The 23,075-nt window shown below is 44.6% G+C and overlaps 1 protein-coding gene and 1 long non-coding RNA gene across 2 annotated transcripts in view; one reads left to right on the top strand and one right to left on the bottom strand.

Annotated features, from left to right (window-relative positions):
* Positions 1-4,995: 4,995 nt before the first annotated feature.
* Positions 4,996-23,075, bottom strand: part of LOC144668533 (L-threonine ammonia-lyase) — a 58,429-nt gene continuing 40,349 nt past the window's right edge. The window contains exons 10-11 of the mRNA XM_078530664.1: positions 19,063-19,120; positions 4,996-5,342 (exon numbers count right to left, since the gene is read on the bottom strand). Of these exons, the coding sequence (XP_078386790.1) occupies positions 5,244-5,342; positions 19,063-19,120 (157 nt within the window). The 3' untranslated portion in view covers positions 4,996-5,243. The remainder of the gene's footprint in view (positions 5,343-19,062; positions 19,121-23,075) is intronic.
* LOC144668534 (uncharacterized) lies at positions 5,241-22,671 on the top strand. Its single transcript, XR_013573517.1, has 3 exons — positions 5,241-5,337; positions 21,098-21,235; positions 21,367-22,671. It is a non-coding gene; the product is annotated as an uncharacterized LOC144668534 (long non-coding RNA).

Raw genomic sequence — 23,075 nt, 5'->3', positions numbered from 1 at the left:
ATTTACTTCACAATTCTAGTTTAAATGAAATTCTAGAGATGTAATTAAACATTGATTCACTTTATTGGTTCCAATTATAGAGTTAGAATGACAGGCTCCTTTATTGCTATTTGATAAGATGGTGGTGGATCTTTTTCCACTACTGGACTACCAGTTGGTGTCAGATTGCTGACCTTTCAAGATTGACCTGGAATTAAAGATTAATCTGGGGCATTAAATAAAAATGTGCGTTTTCTTAAAATTTTCTTTGAATATTTATGCTTATTTGTTGTAAAATTATTGGAGATGGGAGGGAGGGAAAAAAACTGTTTGACTGCCATTCAGGAATCATCCAATTGGAAGAATCTGTTTTGGTTTCCAATCGTCATGGGAACAGGAGTGCACCGCGAGGATGGATATGTCATGTGACCAGTGGCAGACATGTGGGTACGGGGCAGTTGTAGGTGGGAGGTCACGCCAGGAAACATCTGGGGATGACTCCAGTCACACTGGGGCACCCTGGTTGGTGCCCATGTTGCGCCTGTTTTCAACACGTGGTCGACAGTTACCCTTTACAGTGAGACATAAACCATTTTTCTGCTCAGTTCTCCGGCTACTTCGTAGGCTCAAAGAGAGAAGGTCACCAACAAGTAAACCTTCAGCTAATGAAAGTGCCAATTCCGTGACCTTCCAACTCACCCGTCATGTCCAAAAAAATCACCCTTTTATTTTAATATACAGGACTTATTTTAACGTCCATCTTACTGGCTTATTTTGTACATAACAGAACAAAAGAAGGATTTCTGACAATGCAAAACCTCTGGAGGCTGAAGGCAGCCCCTGCATCCCAAGCCAATTTGGCTTCACATTCCACAGTTGGTCAAGGGTTCACACTCATTACCGTTCCCTCAGTTTGGAAGGTCTGTTTTTAATTTTATTTTTCTCTTAGTCTGTTAGATTTTTCTTCAAACAGGGAATACTAGTGACATCATCAGCGTTGCTAATTGCTAATAGAAGTGGGTTAAGGGGCAACTACAGCCAACCATAGTACACAGCCTGGGCTTGAAACTTAATACTAGTAACCTGAGAATCTACCTGGCTAGTGACAGACTGCAGAGGAGAAACAAAAGCAAAAAAATGCTGGAAACACTCATCAGGTCTGGCAGCCTCTGTAGAGAAAGGAAAAATATCAATCTTTCAGGAATAACCTTTCATCAGAGCCTCTTAGTAAGGTGTTAGTCCTGGCTCATTAGTATCACGCTCACCTCTGAGTCAGAATGTTGTGAGGTCATGTCCCACTCCTAACACTTAATCCAAGCTGACACCCCAGAGTAGAATTGAGGGAGCGCTGCACTGCCGCTGGCTTTCAAGTGAGATGTTTAACCGAGGCCCTAACTGCCCGCCTCAGGTGAATGTAAAAGATGCCACTATTCCAAAAAAAAAGGCAGGGAAATTCTACACAGTGTCTCTCAGCCAGCTTCAGAAAACAGGTTGGCTATTGTCTCATTGCTATTTATGGGACCTTGGCTGCCGTGTTTCTACATTACAACAGTGACTACACTTCAAAAGTACCATTGGCTGTGAAGTGCTTTTGGACCTCCTGAGGCTGTGAAGGTTGCTATACAAAAGAAAGTTTTGTTCTTTCTTGAAAACGATTATGCCGGAATCATTAATAGACTCTCTTTTGCACAGAAGCTGCTTGTCCTGTTCAGAGTTTCTAACATTTTCTGTTTTTGGTTCACATTTCTAGCTTTTGTAATATTTTGGGCTGTTTTTTGCACTGAGATTCTTTTTTAACATTAAAATCCCACCACAAGTGAGAGACAAGGTAGTTGCATGTCAGGTCTGCAGTAAAGCTTCCTCCATGTGCAACAAAATCATAAACCCAATGTTTAGAAAATTGTCAATTCTGTTACATGTGCTGTAGTGTTCCTGGTCGCTGCCCCTCCTCCATGTGGAAATGACCTCTGGAAAGCTACCGGGATAATTGTAACTTTAGCCGATGGTGTAACACAGGTAGATTAGCCACACATTATACATCCATTATCTCAATGGAAAGGAAATTCAAGCATGATGTACGTTGTGCTGCTAATTCGCATCTCTTACACCATTGACCCTGGCAGCCTTCAGTCTTGTGAGACATTGGTTTGCACTGTGGTAGTCAGCTCTGTGTTAAACATTGTCTGGTGTGGCTCAGGAGCTCCACTCTGACAAGGCGAGCCTTTGACACATTGGCTGTACAACGGGCTGAGAAGGTGCAGGATTCCATGGCCTCTGTTTTCTCTGGGCCCTCTTCTCAGACAGCTAAGCTTTTCATTTCTCCTATCCTCTTCCGATGCCCTTCCAAACAGTCAGTCTCCAGAGATCAAGGCCTTTGGTGACTGTCTCCCAGTTGTCAGTGTCAATGATCACCATCTTCATATCTTGCTTGCCCATTGTAGCTGAGGTACGAACATCCAGCAGGCCGTGACCCAGTGGCCAATTCACCGTACAGAAGGTCTTTGGGTATATGGCTGTCACCCGTCCAATGAGTGAGGCTGAGCCAGCACAGACATTGTTAGCTTAGCAACGAGTGTATGCTGATGGAATTAGCATGTTCCAGGACCTCTGAGTTGGTGACCTTGTCCTGCCGGGAGATGTCGAGGATACGTCTGAGACAGCGAAAATGGAAACTGTTCAGCATTTCTCCTGCCTTGCATATGATGTCCAGGTCTCACCACTCCAGAGGAGTGCACTGAGGACGCAGGCTTGGTACACTCTCAGTCAGGTTGCCGTTGTTCCACACTCTTACTCAGCCTGTGCATAACAGCTGCAGTATTTGCGATGCGCGTGTTGACCTCAGCATCAAGTGACAGATTGCTGATGACTGTGCAGCCTAGATATGTGAAGTTCTCAACAACCTCCAATGTCACATTGTCATTTCTGTCAGATGATGGTATGGCAACATCCTCTAACATGACACAAAAACAGAAAATGCCAGAAAAGCTCAGCAGGTCTGGCAGCATCTGTGGAGAGAGAAACAGAGTTAACGTTTCGAATCCGGTATAACCCTCCTTCAGAGCTGAAGAGAAGTGAAAATGTGATTAAATTTATACTGTTCCCTCCGGGACACCCTTGGTCCACTCCTCCATCACCCTCAACACCTCATCCCCTTCCCACGGCATCTTCCCATGCAATTGCAGAAGGTGCAACATCTGCCCCTTTACCTCCTCCCTCCTCATTGTCCAAGGGCCCAAACACTCCTTTTAAATGAAGCAGCGCTTCACTTGCACCTCCTTCAATTTGGTCTACTGCATCTGCTGCTCCCAATGTGGTCTCCCTTACATCGGGGAGACCAAACGCAGACTGGGTGACCACTTTGCAGAACACCTCAGGTTTGTCCGCAAGCATGACCCAGACCTTCCGGTCACTTGCCATTTCAACACACTATCTTACTCTCATGCCCACATGTCCATCCTTAGCCTGCTGCAAAGTTCCAGTGAAGCCCAACGCAAACTGGAGGAACAGTACCTCATCTTCCGATTAGGCACTTCTGGACTTAATACTGAGTTCAACAACTTCAGACCGTGAACTCACTCCTCCATCCTCACCCCCTTTTTTAAATCCCCTTTTCTCTACATTCATTTTTATTTTTTATCCATTTTTATCTTTATTTTCATTCATTTATCCGTGGTTTTATCCCCCTTTTTAACCCCCCTTCCATCCCATTTTCTATCCTTTTATCCCCACCACTGCTCCTCCCCCCACCCATTCCCTACAGGGCCAACTGTTACTTGTTCCATGTTGTTCTTTCACACAATGCTACCCTTTTCCTGCTATTATCACATTCTGCTTTCCTACCTTTATGCCACTATCAGCACCTTTTTTAGCACTAACCGCTACCATTAACACTCCCTCTGTCCTTTAGTCCATGACATCTTTGTCAATCCCTCCTTTGTCCCCAACTATCGCTGGCCTTCTATCCAGCTCCACCTGCCCCACACCCCTTAAACAGTATAAATTTCATCACATTTCCACTTCTCTTCAGCTCTGAAGAAGAGTCATACGGACTCGAAACATTAACTCTGTTTCTCTCTCCACAGATGCTGCCAGATCTGCTGAGTTTTTCCAGCATTTTCTGTTTTTGTTTCAGATTTCCAGCATCCGCAGTATTTTACTTTTATCCTCTAACATGACATTTGTCTTCCTGATGCTGATGGTCAAACCAAACTCTTTACAGGCGCAAAAGAGTCTGTCTGGCAAGGGAGAGGATGCCACCAGAAGGAGGTACATTGGTGGAGCCAGTATCCAAGTATTAATGGCTGGAACTGTCAGATGGATCTGTCTGCAGGAGAAAATTTCCAATTGGAAGCATTTGCTTGTGGATTTGCTGAACGAAAGATGTTTGATCATTTCAAGGTGGCTCCATAGAGTCATCTCATGGCATTCTGACCTCCTGCTGTGCTCTCCAGCTGCAGACACAGCGGAGCTCCCATGTGCCTCTGGCAAAATGCCATCGCTCCTCAAAAATGCTGGCTAATTGCTGCTTTAATGGCCTTAATTGGCTTCTAGCTGGTTCTGGGTGGGCTGCCATCTGGGCAGGCAGTCCACTCCTGGGAAAAGCAGGCGGGGGGCTAGAAATCAGGCAGCCGCCCTGACGCACTTTTATTTAAAATCCCATTCCCTGCCTCTAAGAGGTGGGAAAATCCCCCCCCCCGCCCCCGCCAACTCAGATATCATTTTGGATAAATTTACACTGCACTCGCCAAGGCCAACATACCGTTCCTAAACTGTGATGTCCAGAACTAGTTCTTGCGCCCAGTATTGTGATACATAGACCCAGTGTGTGATTCTTGTGCCCAATGTTCCAATATGTGCTTCAGTTTAAGCTCCCAAGAACAGAAATGAGACAATAGGATAAATATTAGCCAGGACACAGGGCAGAACTTGCCTGTTCTTCCTCAAAATTGCGACATTAGATTTTTTTTGACATCCAATTGAGAGGGCAGTTGGAGCCATAGTTCAATGTCCTATAGCAAAAGACGGCATGTCCGACTGTGCGGCACTCCCTCAGTAGTGTGCTGGAGCATCAACCTGAATTTTAGGACTTAGTGGAGTGATACCCGATATGACTGGCTTGATGGCCCCACCTTGAATAACTCACCACGGGTGACTGGCCACATGAGAGCCATACACCTGCTGTCTAAGCTACTTCAAAATATGATGTTCTACGCCTGTTGAGTTCTTCCAGTGAAACCCATTTTTCTTTCTCTGCTCCAGCCTTCTTATTGTTCCAGCCAGGTGCACGTGGCGTAGCGCTCGCTCAGGGTCCTCTGCAACTGTAGAGCTTGCATCCTATCTCGGACCTCGATCACACAGGTAACCTGAAAAATCAATCAACATGGGCCGCGACATCAGTTCTCAATAACAGTTTGCATTTGTATAGTGTCCTCAGCACAGAAAACATCTCTTCGCAGTAGACATTAAATTTAACACCGCACCACGGATGGAGATATTAGGAATAAAGGCAAAAATGCTGGAAATACTCAACAGGTTAGGCAGCGTGTGTGGAGAGAGAAAGAGATTTAACACTTCAGGTCGATAACCTTTCCTCAAAACTGGAAGATCTAGCAGGTTATAAACAAGAATGGAGGTTGGGCAAGGTGTGGGAAGGAAAGAATAAAAGGGAAGGTCTGTGATAAGTGGAAGGTAGGAGAGATTAAATGACAAAAGGGATAATGGTGCAAGGAAACTGGGAATGGTAATGGGAGAAGGAAAGAAACAAAAGGTCGGTCTAGAGGAGGTGTAAATGGCAACAGCAGAATCATCAGCAACTGCTGTCCAAAAAAAGGGAGCAGAGGTTATGATCTAAAATTGTAGAACTCAGTGTTGAGTCCAGAAGGGTGTAAAGTACCCAATCAAAAGGTGAGATGCTGTTCCATGAGTTTACATTGAGCTTTGTTGCAGACCGAGGCCATAGAAGTCAGACAACATGGGACTGGGGTAGAGAAGTATAATGACCGGAATCACGCTTGCAGATTGAATGGACATGTTCCGCAACATGTTCACCCAGCCTGTGTTTGGCGTCTCCAGTGTAGCGGAGAATGCATCGTGAGCAGTAAAATCAGTATACTAGATTGAAAGAAGTACAAATCAAGGTGATATTAGTGCAGATGTGACCAAAGGATTGGTCACGGGTAGATGTTTTAGAGAATGCCTTAGAGGAAGAAAAAGAGGTAGAGAGATAGATAGAAACATAGAAAATAGAAGCAGGAGTAGATCATTCAGCCCTTTGAGCCTGCTATGCCATTCAATATGATTATGGCTTATCAAAGAACAAAGAACAAAGAAAAGTACAGCACAGGAACAGGCCCTTCGGCCCTCCAAGCCTGCGCCGATCACATTGCATGTCAACTAAAACATTTTGCACTTCCGGGGTCCATATCCTTCTATTCCCATCCTATTCATGTATTGGTCAAGCTGCCTCTTAAACACCACTATTGTACCTGCTTCCACCACCTCCTCTGGCAGGGAATCCAGATACTCACTACCCTCTGCGTAAAAAACTTGCCCCGTACATCTCCTTTATAGTTTTCTCCGCTCACCTTAAATCTATGTCCCCTAGTAATTGACTCTTCCACCCTGGGAAAAAGCTTCTGACTATCTACTCTGTCCATGCCACTCATAATTTTGTAAACTTCTATCAAGTCACCCCTCAATCTCTGTCGCTCTAGTGAGAACAATCCGAGTTTCTCCAACCTCTCCTCATAGGTAATAACCTCCAGACCAGGCAGCATCCTGGTAAACCTCCTCTGCACCCTCTCCAACGCCTCCATATCCTTCTGGTAATGTGGTGACTAGAATTGCACGCAATATTCCAAATGTGGCCTAACCAAGGTTCTATACAGCTGCAGCATGACTTCCCAGCTTTTATACTCAATAACCCTGCCAATGAAGGCAAGCATGCCATATGCCTTCCTGACTACCTTATCCACCTACGTTGCCACTTTCAGTGACCTGTGGACCTGTACACCCAATCCCTCTGCCTGTCGATGCACTTAAGAATTCTGCCATTTACTGTATAATTCCTGCCTGTATTAGACCTTCCAAAATGCATTACCTCGCATTTGTCTGGATTAAACTCCATCTGCCATTTCTCCGCCCAAGTCTCCAACTGATCTATATCCCGTTGTATCCTTTGACAATCCTCTTCACTATCTGCAACTCCTCCAACCTTAGTGTCGTCTGTAAACTTACTAATTAGCCCAGTTACATTTTCCTCCAAATCATTTATGTATACCACAAACAGCAAAGGTCCCAGCACTGATCCCTGCGGAACACCACTAGTCACAGCTCTCCATTCAGAAAAGCACCCTTCCACTGCTACCCTCTGTCTTCTATGACCAAGCCAATTCTGTATCCATCCTGCCAGCTCACCTCTGATCCTGTGCGACTTTACCTTCTGTACCAGTCTGCCAAGAGGGACCTTGTCAAAGGCCTTACTGAAATCCATGTATATAACATCCACTACCCTTCCATCGTCGATCATCTTTGTCACTTCCTCGAAAAACTCGATCAAGTTAGTGAGACACGACCTCCCCTTCACAAAACCATGCTGCCTCTCACTAATACGCCCATTTGCTTCCAAATGGTAGTAAATCCTGTCACGAAGAATCTTCTCCAATAATTTCCCTACCACTGACGTAAGGCTCACCGGCCTGTACTTTCCTGGATTATCCCTGCTACCCTTCTTAAACAATGGAACAACATTGGCCATTCTCCAATCCTCTGGGACCTCACCCGTAGCCAGTGAGGATACAAGGATTTCTGTCAAGGCCCCTCTATCTCAAGAAATTTTCCCGCTCTCTCCCCATGCCCTCGAAAATTTGGAGCCTAGAAATCTATTTCCTTCTTAGATATATTCAGTGACTTGGTCTCCACAGCCTTCTGTAATAGAGAATTCCACAGGTCCACCACCCTCTGAGTGAAGAGGTTTCTCCTCAGTCCTAAATGGCATACCCTGTATCCTAAGACTGTGACCCCCTTGTTTTAGGCACCCTAGCCAGAGCAAACATCATTCCTGCATCCAGTCTGTCCATCCCTGTCAGAATTTTATATGTTTCAATGAGATCCCCTTTCATTCTTCTAAACTCCAGTGAATACAGGCCTAGTCGACCCAATCTCTCCTCATATGACAATTCTACCATCCCAGGAATCAATCTGGTGAACTTTCGCTGCACTCACTCTATGGCAAGTATATCCTTCCTTAGGTAAGGAGACCAAAACTGCACACTACTTCAGGTGTGATCTCACCAAGGCCCTGTACAGCTGCAGTAAGACATCCTTGCTCCTGTAGGAGGGAATTCAAGAGCTTAGGACCTTGGTGACTGAAGGCATGGCCACCAATGTTGGGGTGAAGGAAGTTCAAGAGACCACTCCACATCCGCCCTCCCTTTCCCTTCCCTTCCATCCCAATGGTCATCATTCATATTGTGCTATGGTTCCATTTGCTCTCACTCATGTCTGAGCCTAGGTAGTCGGGACCAGCAGACTATCCAACTGCGAGAGGCATCACAGCCAAGACTTATTCTATCTTCACTCAAAGCCCCCTGCACACAGGCACAGATCCTGGACAAACAAAGGGGAGTGGCGACATTGATTTTTTTAAATCCCCCCTTCACTAGGTGGGATGACTGAGATCATTTGTAGAATCTCCCAGCTCTTTCCCAGGCTGGGATGTGGATTGGCACGCAGACAATTGGTGATCACAATGAGGGAGGAAGTTCCCCCAAAGCGACACAAACAAAACACCAGTCAGCCTGGCTATTCAGAAAGATGCTGCACACTCGCGCTGGGGGCTTGAGGTGATTTCTGTGAGAGAGGCTTCTGAAGAATCAGAACACAGAGATCAAGTGCAGTCGAGCGGAAGAGAGGAGCGACTTCCTTTGTGTATGTTGGAACTAAACCAAATCTATTTTCTGGTGTATTAATTTAATCACACGCCCTAGCATTGCATCCCAGAGGTATTGTGGAAAAGAATTGCAAGGGCAAAATCTTCATAACAATGCTCTGAACGCTTACAATCAGTTCAGATAGTGACAAAGACTGAGACCCACTTTAGTTTTTAAATTTGTTAACTTTTAAAGTGATCGTCCCTTTCGGTGGTCTCCAAAGTCAAGAAAGTGTTTATGATTGTAAGATACCCCCTGCGATTTGATGACTTGACATGTTTCAGTTTAAGATGCCAACTTCTTTCCCTTAACCTGGACAATAGGAACATACTGCTCAGAAGAGTTTCAGACATTGGATAGTCTGTGGCACAGGACTTCAGTGTGACCTAGAAACTGCTTAAGAGCATCGTTCAAGAATGAAATAGAAACTAGGAACGACTTTGGGAAAAGGTAGGTGACACCATTACAATGTTAACTTGCATTTAAATGGCACCTTTAATGTAGTAGAAACTTCCCAAGGTGCTTCACAGGAGCATCATCAACAACTTACATTCATGTCGTTCCTTCAACATAATAAAAGGTCCCAATAGCACTTCACGGAACATTACAAAATGAAGTATGACACTGAGCCACAAAGAGATATTAGGTTAGATGATCAGAAGAGGTAGGTTTTACAGGGTGTATTAAAGGGGGAAAATGAGGTAGAGGGGCAGAGGAGAGAGCGAAGTAGAGAGTTGGAGAGGTCTTAAAGAAGGACATCCAGAGCTTAGGGTCTAAGCAGCTGAAAGCATGGTTGACAATGGTGGAGCGATCCTTGAAAATTGGGGACGTACAAGAGACCAGAACTGGAAGAATGTAGAGATCTCGGAGGATTGTAGGGCTGGGGAAGATTTCACTGGTTGGGTGGGTTGAGGCCATGGTGGGACTGTGATGGTGAGTGCTGGACTGTCCTTCTTCCCTCCTGGTGATAAAGAAGACTAATTCTCTTGGTCTGGGTATCTGTTCTGTTGAATCTTTAAGTAACCATTATTTATGTGGGAACCCTGACAGTGCATGGCATGCATTTCCGGACACCCTCATTATGAAGTGATTCTTTTTTGTTGGATAAGAGTATTAAGGGATATGGAACATAAGCGGGGAAGTGATGTTGCGATCAGCCATGGTTTAACTGAATGGCGGAACAGGCTAGAGAAGCTGTTTCTCAGTCAGATACAGATGTCACCCAAAAATCCACTGACATGCACTTCCAGCAGGGGCACTGTGTTGGGAGTGGGAACCTTGCCTAATTTAATCTTCCCGTCTCAATGATAGTGCAGTCTTTGGTTGCATCTGTAATACTGCCATGTTACCTGACATAAGCTAACTCAGCACAGACTCAGGATCTTAAGTCTAGGCTTAATATTAACTATAAGTGTTTTGACTACAAGTTCACAAGAAAATAGAAACTGCTGCAACAGATATAGGGGTTGCTTTGAAAACCACCAGGATGTCATCTAAAAGACGCATTTGGACATACATGGATAGTAATATTATGAATAATAATAGTCCACTGAGCCTCTTAGAACTTGGCTTCCTGAATTATATGATGCAAAAACTTGAATTGCAAAGTTTACCTCCTGCCCTTGGATCAAGCAATGTCCTGGAGAAGCACCTAGTCAAGAAAGAATCCAACTGTATTGCTCCTGTACTCAAGATAAATTGTTGAATGTTACGTAACAAATTTACTGTTCTTTATTTTTCATGGGATGTGGGTGTCACTGGGAAGGTCAGCAATTGTTGCCCATCCCTAATTGCCCTTGCACTGAGTGGATTGCTAGGCCATTTCAGTGGACAGTTAAGAGTCAACCACATTGCTGTGGGCCTGGAGTCACAGTAGGCCAGACCAGGTAAGGACAGCAGATTTCCTGCCCTAAAGGACATTAGTGAACCAGCTGGGTTTTTATGACAATCAATGATAGTTTCATGGTTACTGTTACTAGCTTTCAATTCCAGATTTTATTAACTGAATTTAAATTCAATGAGATTTAAACCCTTGTCCCCTGGGCATTAGTCTGGGCCTCTGGATTACTAGTCCAGTGACATTACCACTACACTACCATCTCCCCTTGATGGATGCTAGAGTGAGATATGGGAGGATCAGAATAAGCTGCTCAGAAATGTTAGCACATCAGAGTTTAAGTCATTAAATTGGCCTTGATATTGATGGCTGGAACACTCAAGATCTCTACACCTGCTCACTTTCAAGAATATTGGAACTGGAGGAGGCCATTCAGGCCTTCAAGCCTGTTCCACCAGTCAATTAGATCTTGGCTGATCTGTATCATAACTGCTTTGGCTCCATATCTCTTAATATCTTTACCTAAACATAAATCTATCAGTCTCAGTTTGAATTTTGGGGGAGAAAGTTCCGAGATTTGCCCTAACCTTTGCATGAAGGAGATCTTCATGACATCATCCTGTGGTGTGACCACAGCCAATGTTAATTGCTGTGTAAACTGAATCCCAGAGGGAAATTTGGCTTACGGGTCATACCCTTTTTTTGTATTCTGAAAACGAGAAGGGGATGTACTGATCTCAGCAGTAAGAAGTCCAGAAGCACATTTGGGATTTTAAAAATTAAAAGTAAAAGTTTTAATAACAAGAATAAAATAAAACTTAAGCACACAAGATTATAGGTGCACAGTTAAACTTAGCCTTACAACACATACCCCTAAAAAGACCTCACCTTGTCAGATCCACAAGTAAACACCTTCCAGGCAACAGTCCCTTATAAATGCTTAACTATAAAAAAATCCTGTAGTATTACCCAAAGCAAACTTGCTGTAGCTTCAGTAAAGGTATACCACGACCTGCAACTCTCTTTCACTCTGCTGTGAAAATCCAAACTTCAGAATAAAACTGCTTTTTTAGCCCAAGAATTTTCTGGCAGATGATTGATTCAAACTGCATCCCCTCTCAGCCACAGCTCCAACTGAAACCCCAGCTGCTACATCTCACACTTCCAGCTCAACAGCCCAACAGCTCAAACAGCTACAGCCAAACTAAGCTCTCCACAGTAACTCTTCTTTTCCTTTCATCTCAGGTTCCATTGTTTACACAGCTCTTGGAAACTCAAATCCTTCCAAATATAAGATCCTTTATGTCTCCATCTTGTCTTTGCTTCCAGGTCAATAAAATGTCATATCCTCACTTCTATTTACCTACGGAACTCCTGCAAGATGCAAACATGTTTCTTTCTACCTCTGACTCCCCTTTGATATTCAAACAGACTCTCCACTTATCTAAAAATGCAAATGTTAAACCTAACCTATTCACTTGTACCTCAAACCTAATACCTCTATCCTTTTCATGTTTTAAACGGTCCAGACAACCTGTCTCCTATTAATCTCTCGCCAGCCGAATTAAATCACACACACACACACACACACACACACAGCCTTTTCACAGAATAACACAATATTTCCCAAAAATATTTTAAAGAAACATCCATTTCTCCCACTTGAACAGCCTCACTCTAATTTTAAGATTACATCCCCTTGTTCTAGACTCTCCCACCAGAGGAAACAGATTTTCTCAATCTAGCCCATCAAACCTGAACATAGAACATATAGTACAGTGACAGGCCATTTGACCCAATCTCTCCAGACTGACAATTATCCTCCACCCAAACTTTTTACCATCTTCCTCATCCAACTTTATCAGCATAGCCTGCTATTCCCTTCTTACTCATGTGCTCATCTAGCTTCCCCTTAAAGGCATCTGTACAATTTGCCTCAACTACCCACTGTGGAAGCGACTTCTACATTCTCACCGTTCTCTTTATGACTGATTGAATTAAATAATTAGTTTCACAACACCCAATCCCAGTTTACACAGTAGTCAAAGCAGTGACAAAAATGGTCCAGGGAAACTTGCTGTCGAATAGCTCGGTAACTCTTTTTTTCATCTTACATTTCCCATCTTTAATTACCATTGGAAACTTGTTTAATATTAATAATTAACAGTACCTTAATCATCTTTTTTCTATTCTTTCAAGGGATGTTATCATCACTGGCTAGGCCAGCATTTATTGCCCATCCCTAGTTGCCCTTGCGAAGGTGGTGGTGAGCTGCCTTCTTGGACCACTGCAGTCCATGTAGTATAGGTACACCCACAGTGCTGTTGGGAGGGGAGTTCCAGGATTTTGACCCAGTAACAGTGAAGGAACAGCAATATATTTCCAAGTCAGGATGGTGAGTAGTTTGGAGGGGAACCTGTAGGTGTTGGTGTTCCCATGTGTCTGCTGCCCTTGTCCTTCTAGATGGTAGAGGTCATGGGTTGGAAGGTGCTGTCTAAGGAGACTTGGTGAGTTCCCGCAGTACATCTTGTAGATGGTATACACTGCTGCCACTGTGCCTCGGTGGTGGAGGGAGTGAATGTTTGTTGTTGAGGTGCCAATCTAATGGATTGCTTTGTCCTGGATGGTGTCAAGCTTCTTGTGTATTGTTGGAGCTGCACTTATCCAGGCACCTGGAGAGTAGTCCATCACACTCCTGACTTGTGCCTTGTAGATGTTGGATAGGCTTTGGGCAGTCAGGAGGTGAGTTACTTGCTGCAGGATTCCTAGCCTCTGAGATGCTCAATTATACAATTATATAATTATACAATTCAAGGGGACTGTTACAGCACACAGCTACACCACTTATAAATGTTACATAAGGTTCCTGTTACAACACACCAGTAATATACATTGCCACATATAGGTTTACAATTCCCTCATCAGGAGTGACAGGCTCCTGGTAACGGGTTGGCGAAGTAAGATCACCTCAAAGAACCTGCTGGAAGCTCAAAAATGGTGGAAGCAAAGAATCAGAGTGGTGATTCACTTTACTGAAGAAGGTTTCTTAAAACAGTGACCAGTGACCGGCGGAATATTGGCACTGAAGCCGTGGATCATTCCAAACAGCGTCATCCTGTCTGTAGTTATCACAATGTGAGAACAAGACAGTTGTGCGTGGTTACAGAGTAAGTGAGTGGCGGCCAAATTTTTGTCAACCTGACACAAACCCAAGCTACTCAACCTCTGGGTTTTGCCAAACTGCAGCGATCCACGGTTCAAAAACGGCAAAAATAGAGCCGGTAAGAATGGCAAAGAACCAAGATCAAAGGAACAGAGTTGGAGTGCAAGGCTGCACAAGTGAATCGATTGTAAGATCTCTCTGGAAAATGCGTTTGCATGGGTTTTCAAATTGTGGTCCCCATGGATCTAAAAGACCATTGGGTTTTGCCTGTCTGACGTTTAGCAAAACTCGGGCAAAATTTAACCTTAGGTTTGACTGACTTAGTCCATTAGTCCTGTTACAATAACCACAATGAAAATGAGTTAGTGTACAAGTGTTTCAGTGAATTTCTTAGTTTATGACTGTCCCTGTCAGTACTTCAGTGAATGTATTAATCCATGTCTGACCCTGTGAGTGTGGACCCTGTGAATGATAGTCAGTCACACGCTGTCAATGGTCTGGATCTAATCCATTAGCTGTGCATTCTCACAAATGGAGGAAAATGGCTCCCCACATATGCCACTCTGCCCTGTCAATGGTAAATAATTATCATTATTTAACCATTGCTCTGGCAGAATTGAAAACCACTATGAACACCATCGGTTATCTATCATCCATGTCCATCTGCTGTGAACTCATTCTCTACACAGAATGGAGATCTGATCCAAAGGAACCTAACTCTGCTCCCCCAGATGGTGGGAATACAATGTGAGTTTTTATTGGAACTTCAGGGTAGAACTATTCATGACATGAGCCGATGTGGTCTCTTTAGGGTTTGGCTGGACATAGTTACTGTATTAAATCTATGTCACTCCCAGGTTAAAACAGGCACCCTAACAACTCAGGTTACTCCAAGCCTCACTTGACAGTTCACACCCGAAACATTAGCTGAGATTGACTTGTTTCAGAAGCTGTGTATTTCTGGTAGATTTCCACTGATAATTCATTCTCTTTTAATTTTGAACATATGGCGTAGAGATTCCAGAGTTTAGGAACACCCAGCTTGTGTAGCAAAAAGGCCTGCCCTTAACATTTGATTTAAGCTCTGGGGAGAGATGGGAATGTTTGCTTTGGCTGTGGGCCTCAGGCCTCCTCATGTTTAGTGAAATCACAGAAGATAACTCATCTGAGAGGAAGTAAATTTAGTGTGTCCACTTACTGACAGCCAGAGGGCTGATTACATTACGTCAGACTAGTTACAGATTTGACAGGGTGGATATAACATCTTTTGAAGGAACTAGACTGAACAGGCCAGACTCTATCAAAACCAGACTAGTCTGGCAGATTTTGCCCCTGAGGCTCCATGGGGTTGGATAGTGTTCATTCATCAACCCTGGAACAGGTCCTTTCATTTCACCTTACACTTTCACCATTTCCTTTAAGCATCAGCTGTGCTTGTATGTCGAACAGCTACATAGTTAGTTGGCCCTCTTGTAAACCTCTCAGGAGGCTTTATTCAGCTGGGCTGACCAGAATAGCAGCGTTACTAAAACAAATGGATCAGTCATGGCTTTGAAATTATTTCATCTTGGATTTTTATCATTCCCCAGTATGTGATGAATGTGTTCATTTTCCTTTTGGGAACAATGCAGAGTGTATTTTGCCTTTCCTTTCCTCAAGCCCAATATGCTATAAAATATTCCTACACCAGAGCATGGTCACTGATTGGGTACTAGGCCTCTCCTGCTAGTCCCAAGCGATGTACCTTAGCAGCAGTGTCTCAGTAGGTATGAATCCCTCAGATCATCGAGAGCAGGTTGTAAAGTTTAAATCCTTGTTCTCATTCATTCATCGAGACTTCAAGTTGCTGATTCTAACAGTTATCTTGGTATTCTGACTTGGGTTTAATCCAGCAATGATGGCAACAGTCCTGAGAACAGTTTGGTAGAGAGTGGAGACATTGGGGTGGTCAGTATCAATACTGTGTAGGGTGGTTGTTGTGGTCAATATGTTGGTGGTCAGTGCCGATACTGTGGTTGGAATTGTCCCAGACTTGCACTAAGTGCGATAGCGGGCGGGAAAAAGGACATTTTACCCACCAGCCGCAATGGCAGCTATTCACGCCGTACTGTCCCAATCCTGCCTCATTAATCATGCATTCCCAGGAAACATGCTGTTTTGATGGCGGATGGGCTCTCATTTTCCCACCACGCCGTCACCTCGCTGCTTCATCACTCCGGGTGCCACATTTAAAGTGCAGCCGTGCGTACACCGCTCAGTGCTTCCAGCACAGGACTGCTCCAATTAAGATATGGCCTCGAAATGCAAGAAGGCGGCAGACACCATCCCCCACCCCGGTTAAGTGATGTGTCCATCAAGTGCCTTTTGGACGCCGTGGAGGCCCATCGTCATGTCCTCTACCCCTGCTCTGGCCGCAGGAGGGGCAGCAACATTACCACTCTGGCTTGGTAGGTGATGGCAGTGGTGATCAGTGCCAATGCTGCACGTAAGAGGTTGGCCAGCCAATGCTGATAGAGAATGGATGATCCCATCTGTGCCGCCAAGGTCAGGCGACCATCACTCTAAACCCACAAGCCCACTCACAAGCCCATCACACATTCACTGGCATCTCACTCACTGCCAGCTCAAGGGACATCACCTCTCACTCTCTCACACACACTCTCACGTGTCCATCTGGCCTCAGCCCCTCTGGAGACTGCCTCCTCAGCCCTCACCATCTTGAGGTCACTTGCACAGATCAACTTGTGCCCCCCACACACACCCTGGGATACCCTCCTTCCCCAGTACTGCCCTTGCCCTGCGGCCTCTGCCCTTGCCTGAAGCAACTACTCCCCCTTCCCCAAGCAAGCCCTAGCCCTGCAGCGGTTGAAAAACCATCTCTGCCTGTGAGCCCTCCACCGAAAAATGATGTGGTGCTGCCTGCAAAGCCTGGCGCCGATGACCGTGAGTGCTGTCCAAAGCATGGTAGGCAAACAAACCTCAAAGTCCCGAGCGAATTGCGGATCCGCCACGTGCATGTCGTTTTTATGCAGTTGTGAAACACGTCGATCCAGCATGGGGGTGTGCGGGGTGATGATTCAGGCGAGCTGGGCTTATAATGATGTGCAGATGTATTACAATGAGGTTCCTGATGGCAGGAAACACTGCCCGCCATCGACGGGCAGAGCAGACGATTGCCAACTGGCTTTTACGACATTTGAAACCGATTTTTGGCCTTCTCGCCATATTGTCCGCTCATGCCGCTGAACACGCCCGGCGCCAACGGGCACGGAAGATTCCGCCCCTGTGGCCTGGATTTTCGCCAAGTCGGGATGACTCGGGGGCTCTTTAAATTTGGCGGGCGGGTCCCAATTCCGGCATTCACCGCCCCATTTTTGTCTGATTTAGTGCCTTTTAAGGGCGTGGGCTGGTTCCTGTCAAAAGTCCTCATCAGGCGGACCCCCCGACCTGGCCAGCTCCATTGCAGAGATAGGCATCTCCTACGTACTCTGCAATTTTCATGGAGTTGCGCCAGGTTTTTAAGGAGTCTTGGTTCACGGCCCCTCAGAAGATTCTGCATGAGGGGATCTTTTAAAAGGTAAGATCAAAAGGTCCTCCTGATGCCCCTATGCCAAGTTACAAACCCCCATCCACCCCTATGGCCCTTCATTCCCCACTTGCCAAGCTCTGCCCTTCCACCCACTCCCTACAGCTCCTCATACCCCCATGCCAACTATGGCACTTCCATTCAACCCCACCATGGCTCCTCATGCCCCCTATGTAAAGCCCTGCCTTTCCACCCACCCACTATGGCCCCTCATATACCTTATGTCAATCTATGGCATTTCCATGGCAATTGAGCCGCAATGCACTGCCTAGAACCAATGAGCCCTATAGTGCATAGTGGAATTTGTAAAAGAGAGATTTTTAATAAAGTAAGTAATTCATAACTTTCTCCCATGTTGAAAAAAAGTCTTCAGCTAATTAAAGTGTCATTCAGCCAGACTCTTAAAGGTGTCAATAAAAAAACCCCACAAACTCTGGAAACCACTTAACTGGTGTAAACAAACATTATGAAATTGACAGCAGAGATCAGAGAGCCTGAGCTGTCGATCAAATAATGTTTTCTCTGGGGCAAAGCTGTTTCAACAAACTTAATAGTTGTCTGGCCTCTCAGCCAAGCTTCATTAAGTATGCTTGGCTGAGAGCCCAGGTGTCTATTAGAGTACTAAAATACCTTGGCTGAACGAGATGCTCGGAGGTGGTGACCGAAGGTTTAGTGAAAGAGCTATGTTTCAAGGTGGGGGGGGGGCGTGGTGGTTGGGGGGTTTAATGGATGAGAGGCAGGCATAGAGGTTAAAGGAGGAAATCCCAGGGTGGGGAACCCAGACAACTGAAGGCAGGGAATTCAATAGTGTGGTGGAGACATGCGCTAGAGGTGCATTAACCCTTCTTACCGCTCCCAGCCCCACCTTACCCCCAAAGCACCCCTTGCTGACCCAGTGCAACTCTTCACTTCTATGCATGTGACACAACCAAGTGAGATCTCCCAGCTAGTGACGAATGCTAATGTGTGTCAGCATACGAGAACATATTATCCAGAGATGTTGGTAATCAACAGCTTAGCTCTTTGTAGAAATGATATCCAGTGGCTGTCTCAGCTAGATCCATTCAACCCTTTGAACTTGCTCCGCCATTCTATTAAGCCATGACTGATCTGCAATTCAAATCCACCCACCTGATGAAGTTCCATATCCCTTAATACCCTTACCCAACAAGCACTGAACAAATGCCTGCTTATTATAATATTCAACCACCACTGTCCTGACTTCATTTATTGGTTTGTTCTCTTAAATAAATTAAGGGTAAACTGACAATCCAACACCTCTAGTGGCCAAAAGCAGTTTCTGAATCCCCAACTCACACCTTGACTGAGACTCTACCCCATAGAAATCTCCTCAGGTTTGAGTTCATTAGGTCCTGGGGATGGATAGCTTCACGTTATCCATTGTGCGATGGGGAGACACCATTCATTCTGTCCAACCAGTGCTGAATTTGAATCCAAGTGCCATCGTGCTATCCATTCTCCCAGTCGGAACTACGAGTGAAAGTATGTCTGACAGCAAAATACCAATACCAAACTCATTTGACATCAACTTTTGATTCTCTCTTACCTTAACACTGAAGATATCCGAGGTGACAAACGCCCGTTCCTGAGTAATATCCAACACTCTTGAGGCAAGAAAGAAGGAGAGAAAATAGAGTGAATGGAAGGCAGCAATAATGAAAGTAAGAGTCCATAAATTTTCTTTAAAGGAAATAAGGAAAAAAAAGAAGAATGTTAGGGAGCATTGACAACAATTGGGGAATGGGATTAGACCAGGTGGTTCATATTAAGAAAAAGGTTCACTTGATGGGCCAAGTACAACGAAATCTGTGAATTACGGGTGCCTAGGGAACTGGCATCAGGTGTCTGTTTTTCGCATATGTTCATTGTACAGTATGTAATTTTACCCGTGTTGCACATCATCATTGGCCCAGTGTTAACATTACACTCGACAGTGAAAATTATTCTTCCCTAAAATAGTCCAGGAGATGGCTGCTAAAAAATGTGTTTTTTTTATATATATATAACATATTAAGAACACACAGATATATTTTTATATTTTATATATTAAAAAAATTCTTTACTAGCAAGTATTTAGGGTGAGACGGTGGTGTAATGGTAATGTCATTGTACTAGTAATCAAGAGACCCAGGCTAATTCCCTGGGGATATGGGTTCAAATCTCACCATGGCTGCTGGTGGAATTTGAATTCAGTTAATAAATCTGGAACTAAAAGCTAGCCATCAATGATGGCAACCGTGAAATTATTGTTAATTGTTGTAAAAACCCGTCTGATTCACTAATGGTCTTCGGGGAACTGCCATCCTTACCTGGTCTGGTCTACATGTGACTCCAGACCCTCTGAAATGGCCTGGCAAGCCATTCAGTTCAAGGGCAATTAGGGATGGGCAACAAATGCTGGCCTTGCCAGCGATGCCCACATCCCCTGAAAAAATATTTTCCTGAAATTGACTGAAAACATTTCATAGTCCTTAGACATGGGGGAAACACAATTGCAATTAGGCACTGGTGACAACACTTCCAGAAAGCTTTGTGGGGGTGTGTCTCTTTTTAAGGTGTAAAATACACTAAATAAAAATAACTTGGTACCTTGATGGCTGTGTGTCGCCTGAAATCTGACTGTTGTTTCAGAATTCTGCTTGTATATCTTATAATGTAAAATATTTGGCAGTGTCCGTGTTGTACAGTTGTTTGTCATTTGCAAATGTTTGTAGGGAAGTGTGTATGTGTGTGTGTGTCTGTGTCTTTGTGTGTCTGTGTCTGTTTCTATATGTGCGTGTGTGTATATGTGTGTATGTGCATGTATGTGTGTGCATGTCTGTGTGTATGTATGTATGTGTGTGTGTGTGTGTGTGTGTGTGTGTGTGTGTGTGTGTGTGTCCATAGGCAGAAATTAAAGAACAGACCGCAGTTCCTGACAGTGGGACCAGAAGTGGGTGCCACTTCCACTCACATGTCAGGGAACGCAACACATGCAATTACAACACATTTTTGTGTGACTTGCAGTCTCCATCCTTCTTGAAACCTTCCATCAGTTGTCCCCCATCACTGTCCCCTTTCATCTGCAACTTTGTCCTCTTGGACGCCGATCACTCCCCACCCAATTCATTAAGATGTCTTCAGACGGACAAACAGTTCAGCGATGCCTCCCTGCAGGTTCTCCTCCAGGCTGTCCAGGAACAGCAGGTGCTCTTCCCCAGAGATGGCAACAGGAGACCCTCCCGCAAGGCAGCCTGGATGGAGATCACAGAGGAGATGAGCAGCTGTGGGGTCCACACATGAATGTGGATGCAGTGCCACTAAAGGATGAACGACCTCCTCCAATCAGCCAGGGTAAGTGGCAATGTGGATTTGCATTAAAGGGCCTCTCATGAGGATGTCAAACAATGTAACTTTGGGGAGAGAGGCCAGGCTGGGAAATGCATGGTCATCATCGGTACCAGACCATGTGACAGTTGTGCATGATAAGGCAATTAGGTACCAGTTAGAATGTGTGGTCAGTATGTGGCATGCAGATGCATGGGGGACAAGGGGCTTGGGTACCTCTTGACATGCTAATAACTCTCCAATTTGTCATACAGGATAAGGAGACATTCAGTGCCAGGGAGAGGCTAACACCGGAGGACAAGTGGCTGAACTCAAAGTGATAATGCCTTTTGAACAGGACCTTTTGGAGATTGCAGATGAACAGGGAAGCCAATTCATTGCAGATGGAAAAGGTGGACTAGCCAGCCAGCAAACTGATAACGCCTCTAATTTGATGTTGAGACATTGGCACATTAGAGAAATGCACGAAATTGTGGTTTCCTGATACACTGAGCTTAATGTCTTCCTTATTGTTCTCAACTAGGTCATCGCCATAGGCAGAGAAGGCCAAAATCAATAGTGCAAACAGACGACTCCATCTCTGATGAAGTCCTACTACACCCAGATGATGCACCGTCTGTCTCTCCCTCATCATCTACCAGCGCAATTACATAAGATCATGGCTAATCTTCTTGTGTTTCAAATTCCACATTCCCATCTACCCCCGATAACCTTTGATTCCCTTGCCTAACAAGAATCTATCAACCTCTGCCTTAAAAATATTCAATGACCCCACTTACACTGCCTTATGAGGCAGAGAGTTCCAAAGTCACACAGCCCTCTGAGAGAAAAAAATTCTCCTCATCTCTCTCCTAAAAGGTCGACCCCTAATTTTAAAACAGTGCCCCCTAGTTCTTGTCTCACCCACAAGAGGAAACATCCTTTTGGCGTCCACCTTGTCAAGGCCGTTCAGGATCTTGTATACTTCAACCAAATCACCCCTCAGTCTTCCAAATTCCAGTGGGAACAAGCCCAGTCTGTCTAACCTTTCCTCATAAGACAACCTGCTCATTCCAGGTATCAAACTAGTAAACCTCCCCTGAACCACCCCCAATGCAGTTACATCCTTCCTCAATTAAGGAGACCAAAACTGCACACAGTATTCGAGATGCAGTCTCACCAATGCCCTGTATAATTGAAGCATAAAATCCTTACTTTTATGTGCACCCCCTCTCGTAATAAAGAATAGCATTCCATTAACCTTCTTAATTACTTGCTGTACCTGCATACTAACTTTTTGTGACTCGTACTGGAACAGCTAGATCCCTCTCCACCTCAGAATTATGCAACCGTTCTCCATTTAAGTAATACTCTGCTTTTTGTTCTTCCTGCCAAAGTGAACAACTTCACATTTTCCCACATTAAACTCCATTTTCCAGATCTTTCGCCACTCACTCAACCCATCTATATCCATCTGCAACCTCCTTATGTCCTCTTCTCAACATACTTTCCTTCCTATCTTTGTGGCATCTACAAATTTAGCTTCACTCCCCTCATCTGAGTCATTGATGTAAATCGGAAAAGGTTGAGGCCCCAGTACAGACCCCTGTGGGACTCCACTCACCACATCCTGCCGATCCGAAAAAGACCCATTTATGCTTTCTGCCAGCCAGCCAATCTTCTATCCAGGCTAATATGTTACCCCCTACACCATGAGCTTTTATTTTCCGTAATAACATTTGATGTGGCATCTTATCAAATGCCTTCTGGGAATCCAACTACAGTACGTCTACAGGCTACCCTTTATCCACAGCTTATGTTACTCCTTCAAAATACTCCGATAAATTGGTTATATACATGCAAGGTATTGTTTTGATATCTGGTATATAAAAAAGCTTCTTTAGTTTTTCTATTTTTTCCTACTTATTTCTGCTGGCTACTCTTGAGCATAGCTATGGGGCATTAGAAGACATTCAGTATCTCTGATGAATCTTCTTTTCAGACATTAGATTGCATAGTGTGTGCTGGCATACTGTTTGTCCGTGAAACCTGCCCGTAATGTTGCCAGCATCCTTAAACATGTATTTTCTATGGAGGTTTGCTGGTACCCTAGAATATTTTTCCCTAAAATCACCTGGGAGACAACAACACAAGACAGTAGTTCAGTCACAACATCAGCAAAGGAGCCATTCTGACCTCAACTTTAACATGAACTCAACATGAAATTCCAATTAATTAATCTTTTAAATTCAT

Source organism: Cetorhinus maximus, chromosome 27 (genome assembly GCF_964194155.1).
Source record: "Cetorhinus maximus chromosome 27, sCetMax3.hap1.1, whole genome shotgun sequence".
Classification (NCBI taxonomy): Eukaryota; Metazoa; Chordata; class Chondrichthyes; order Lamniformes; family Cetorhinidae; genus Cetorhinus; species Cetorhinus maximus.
Note: the sequence above shows the minus strand (reverse complement) of the source record. Positions and strands in the feature narration are given on the sequence as shown.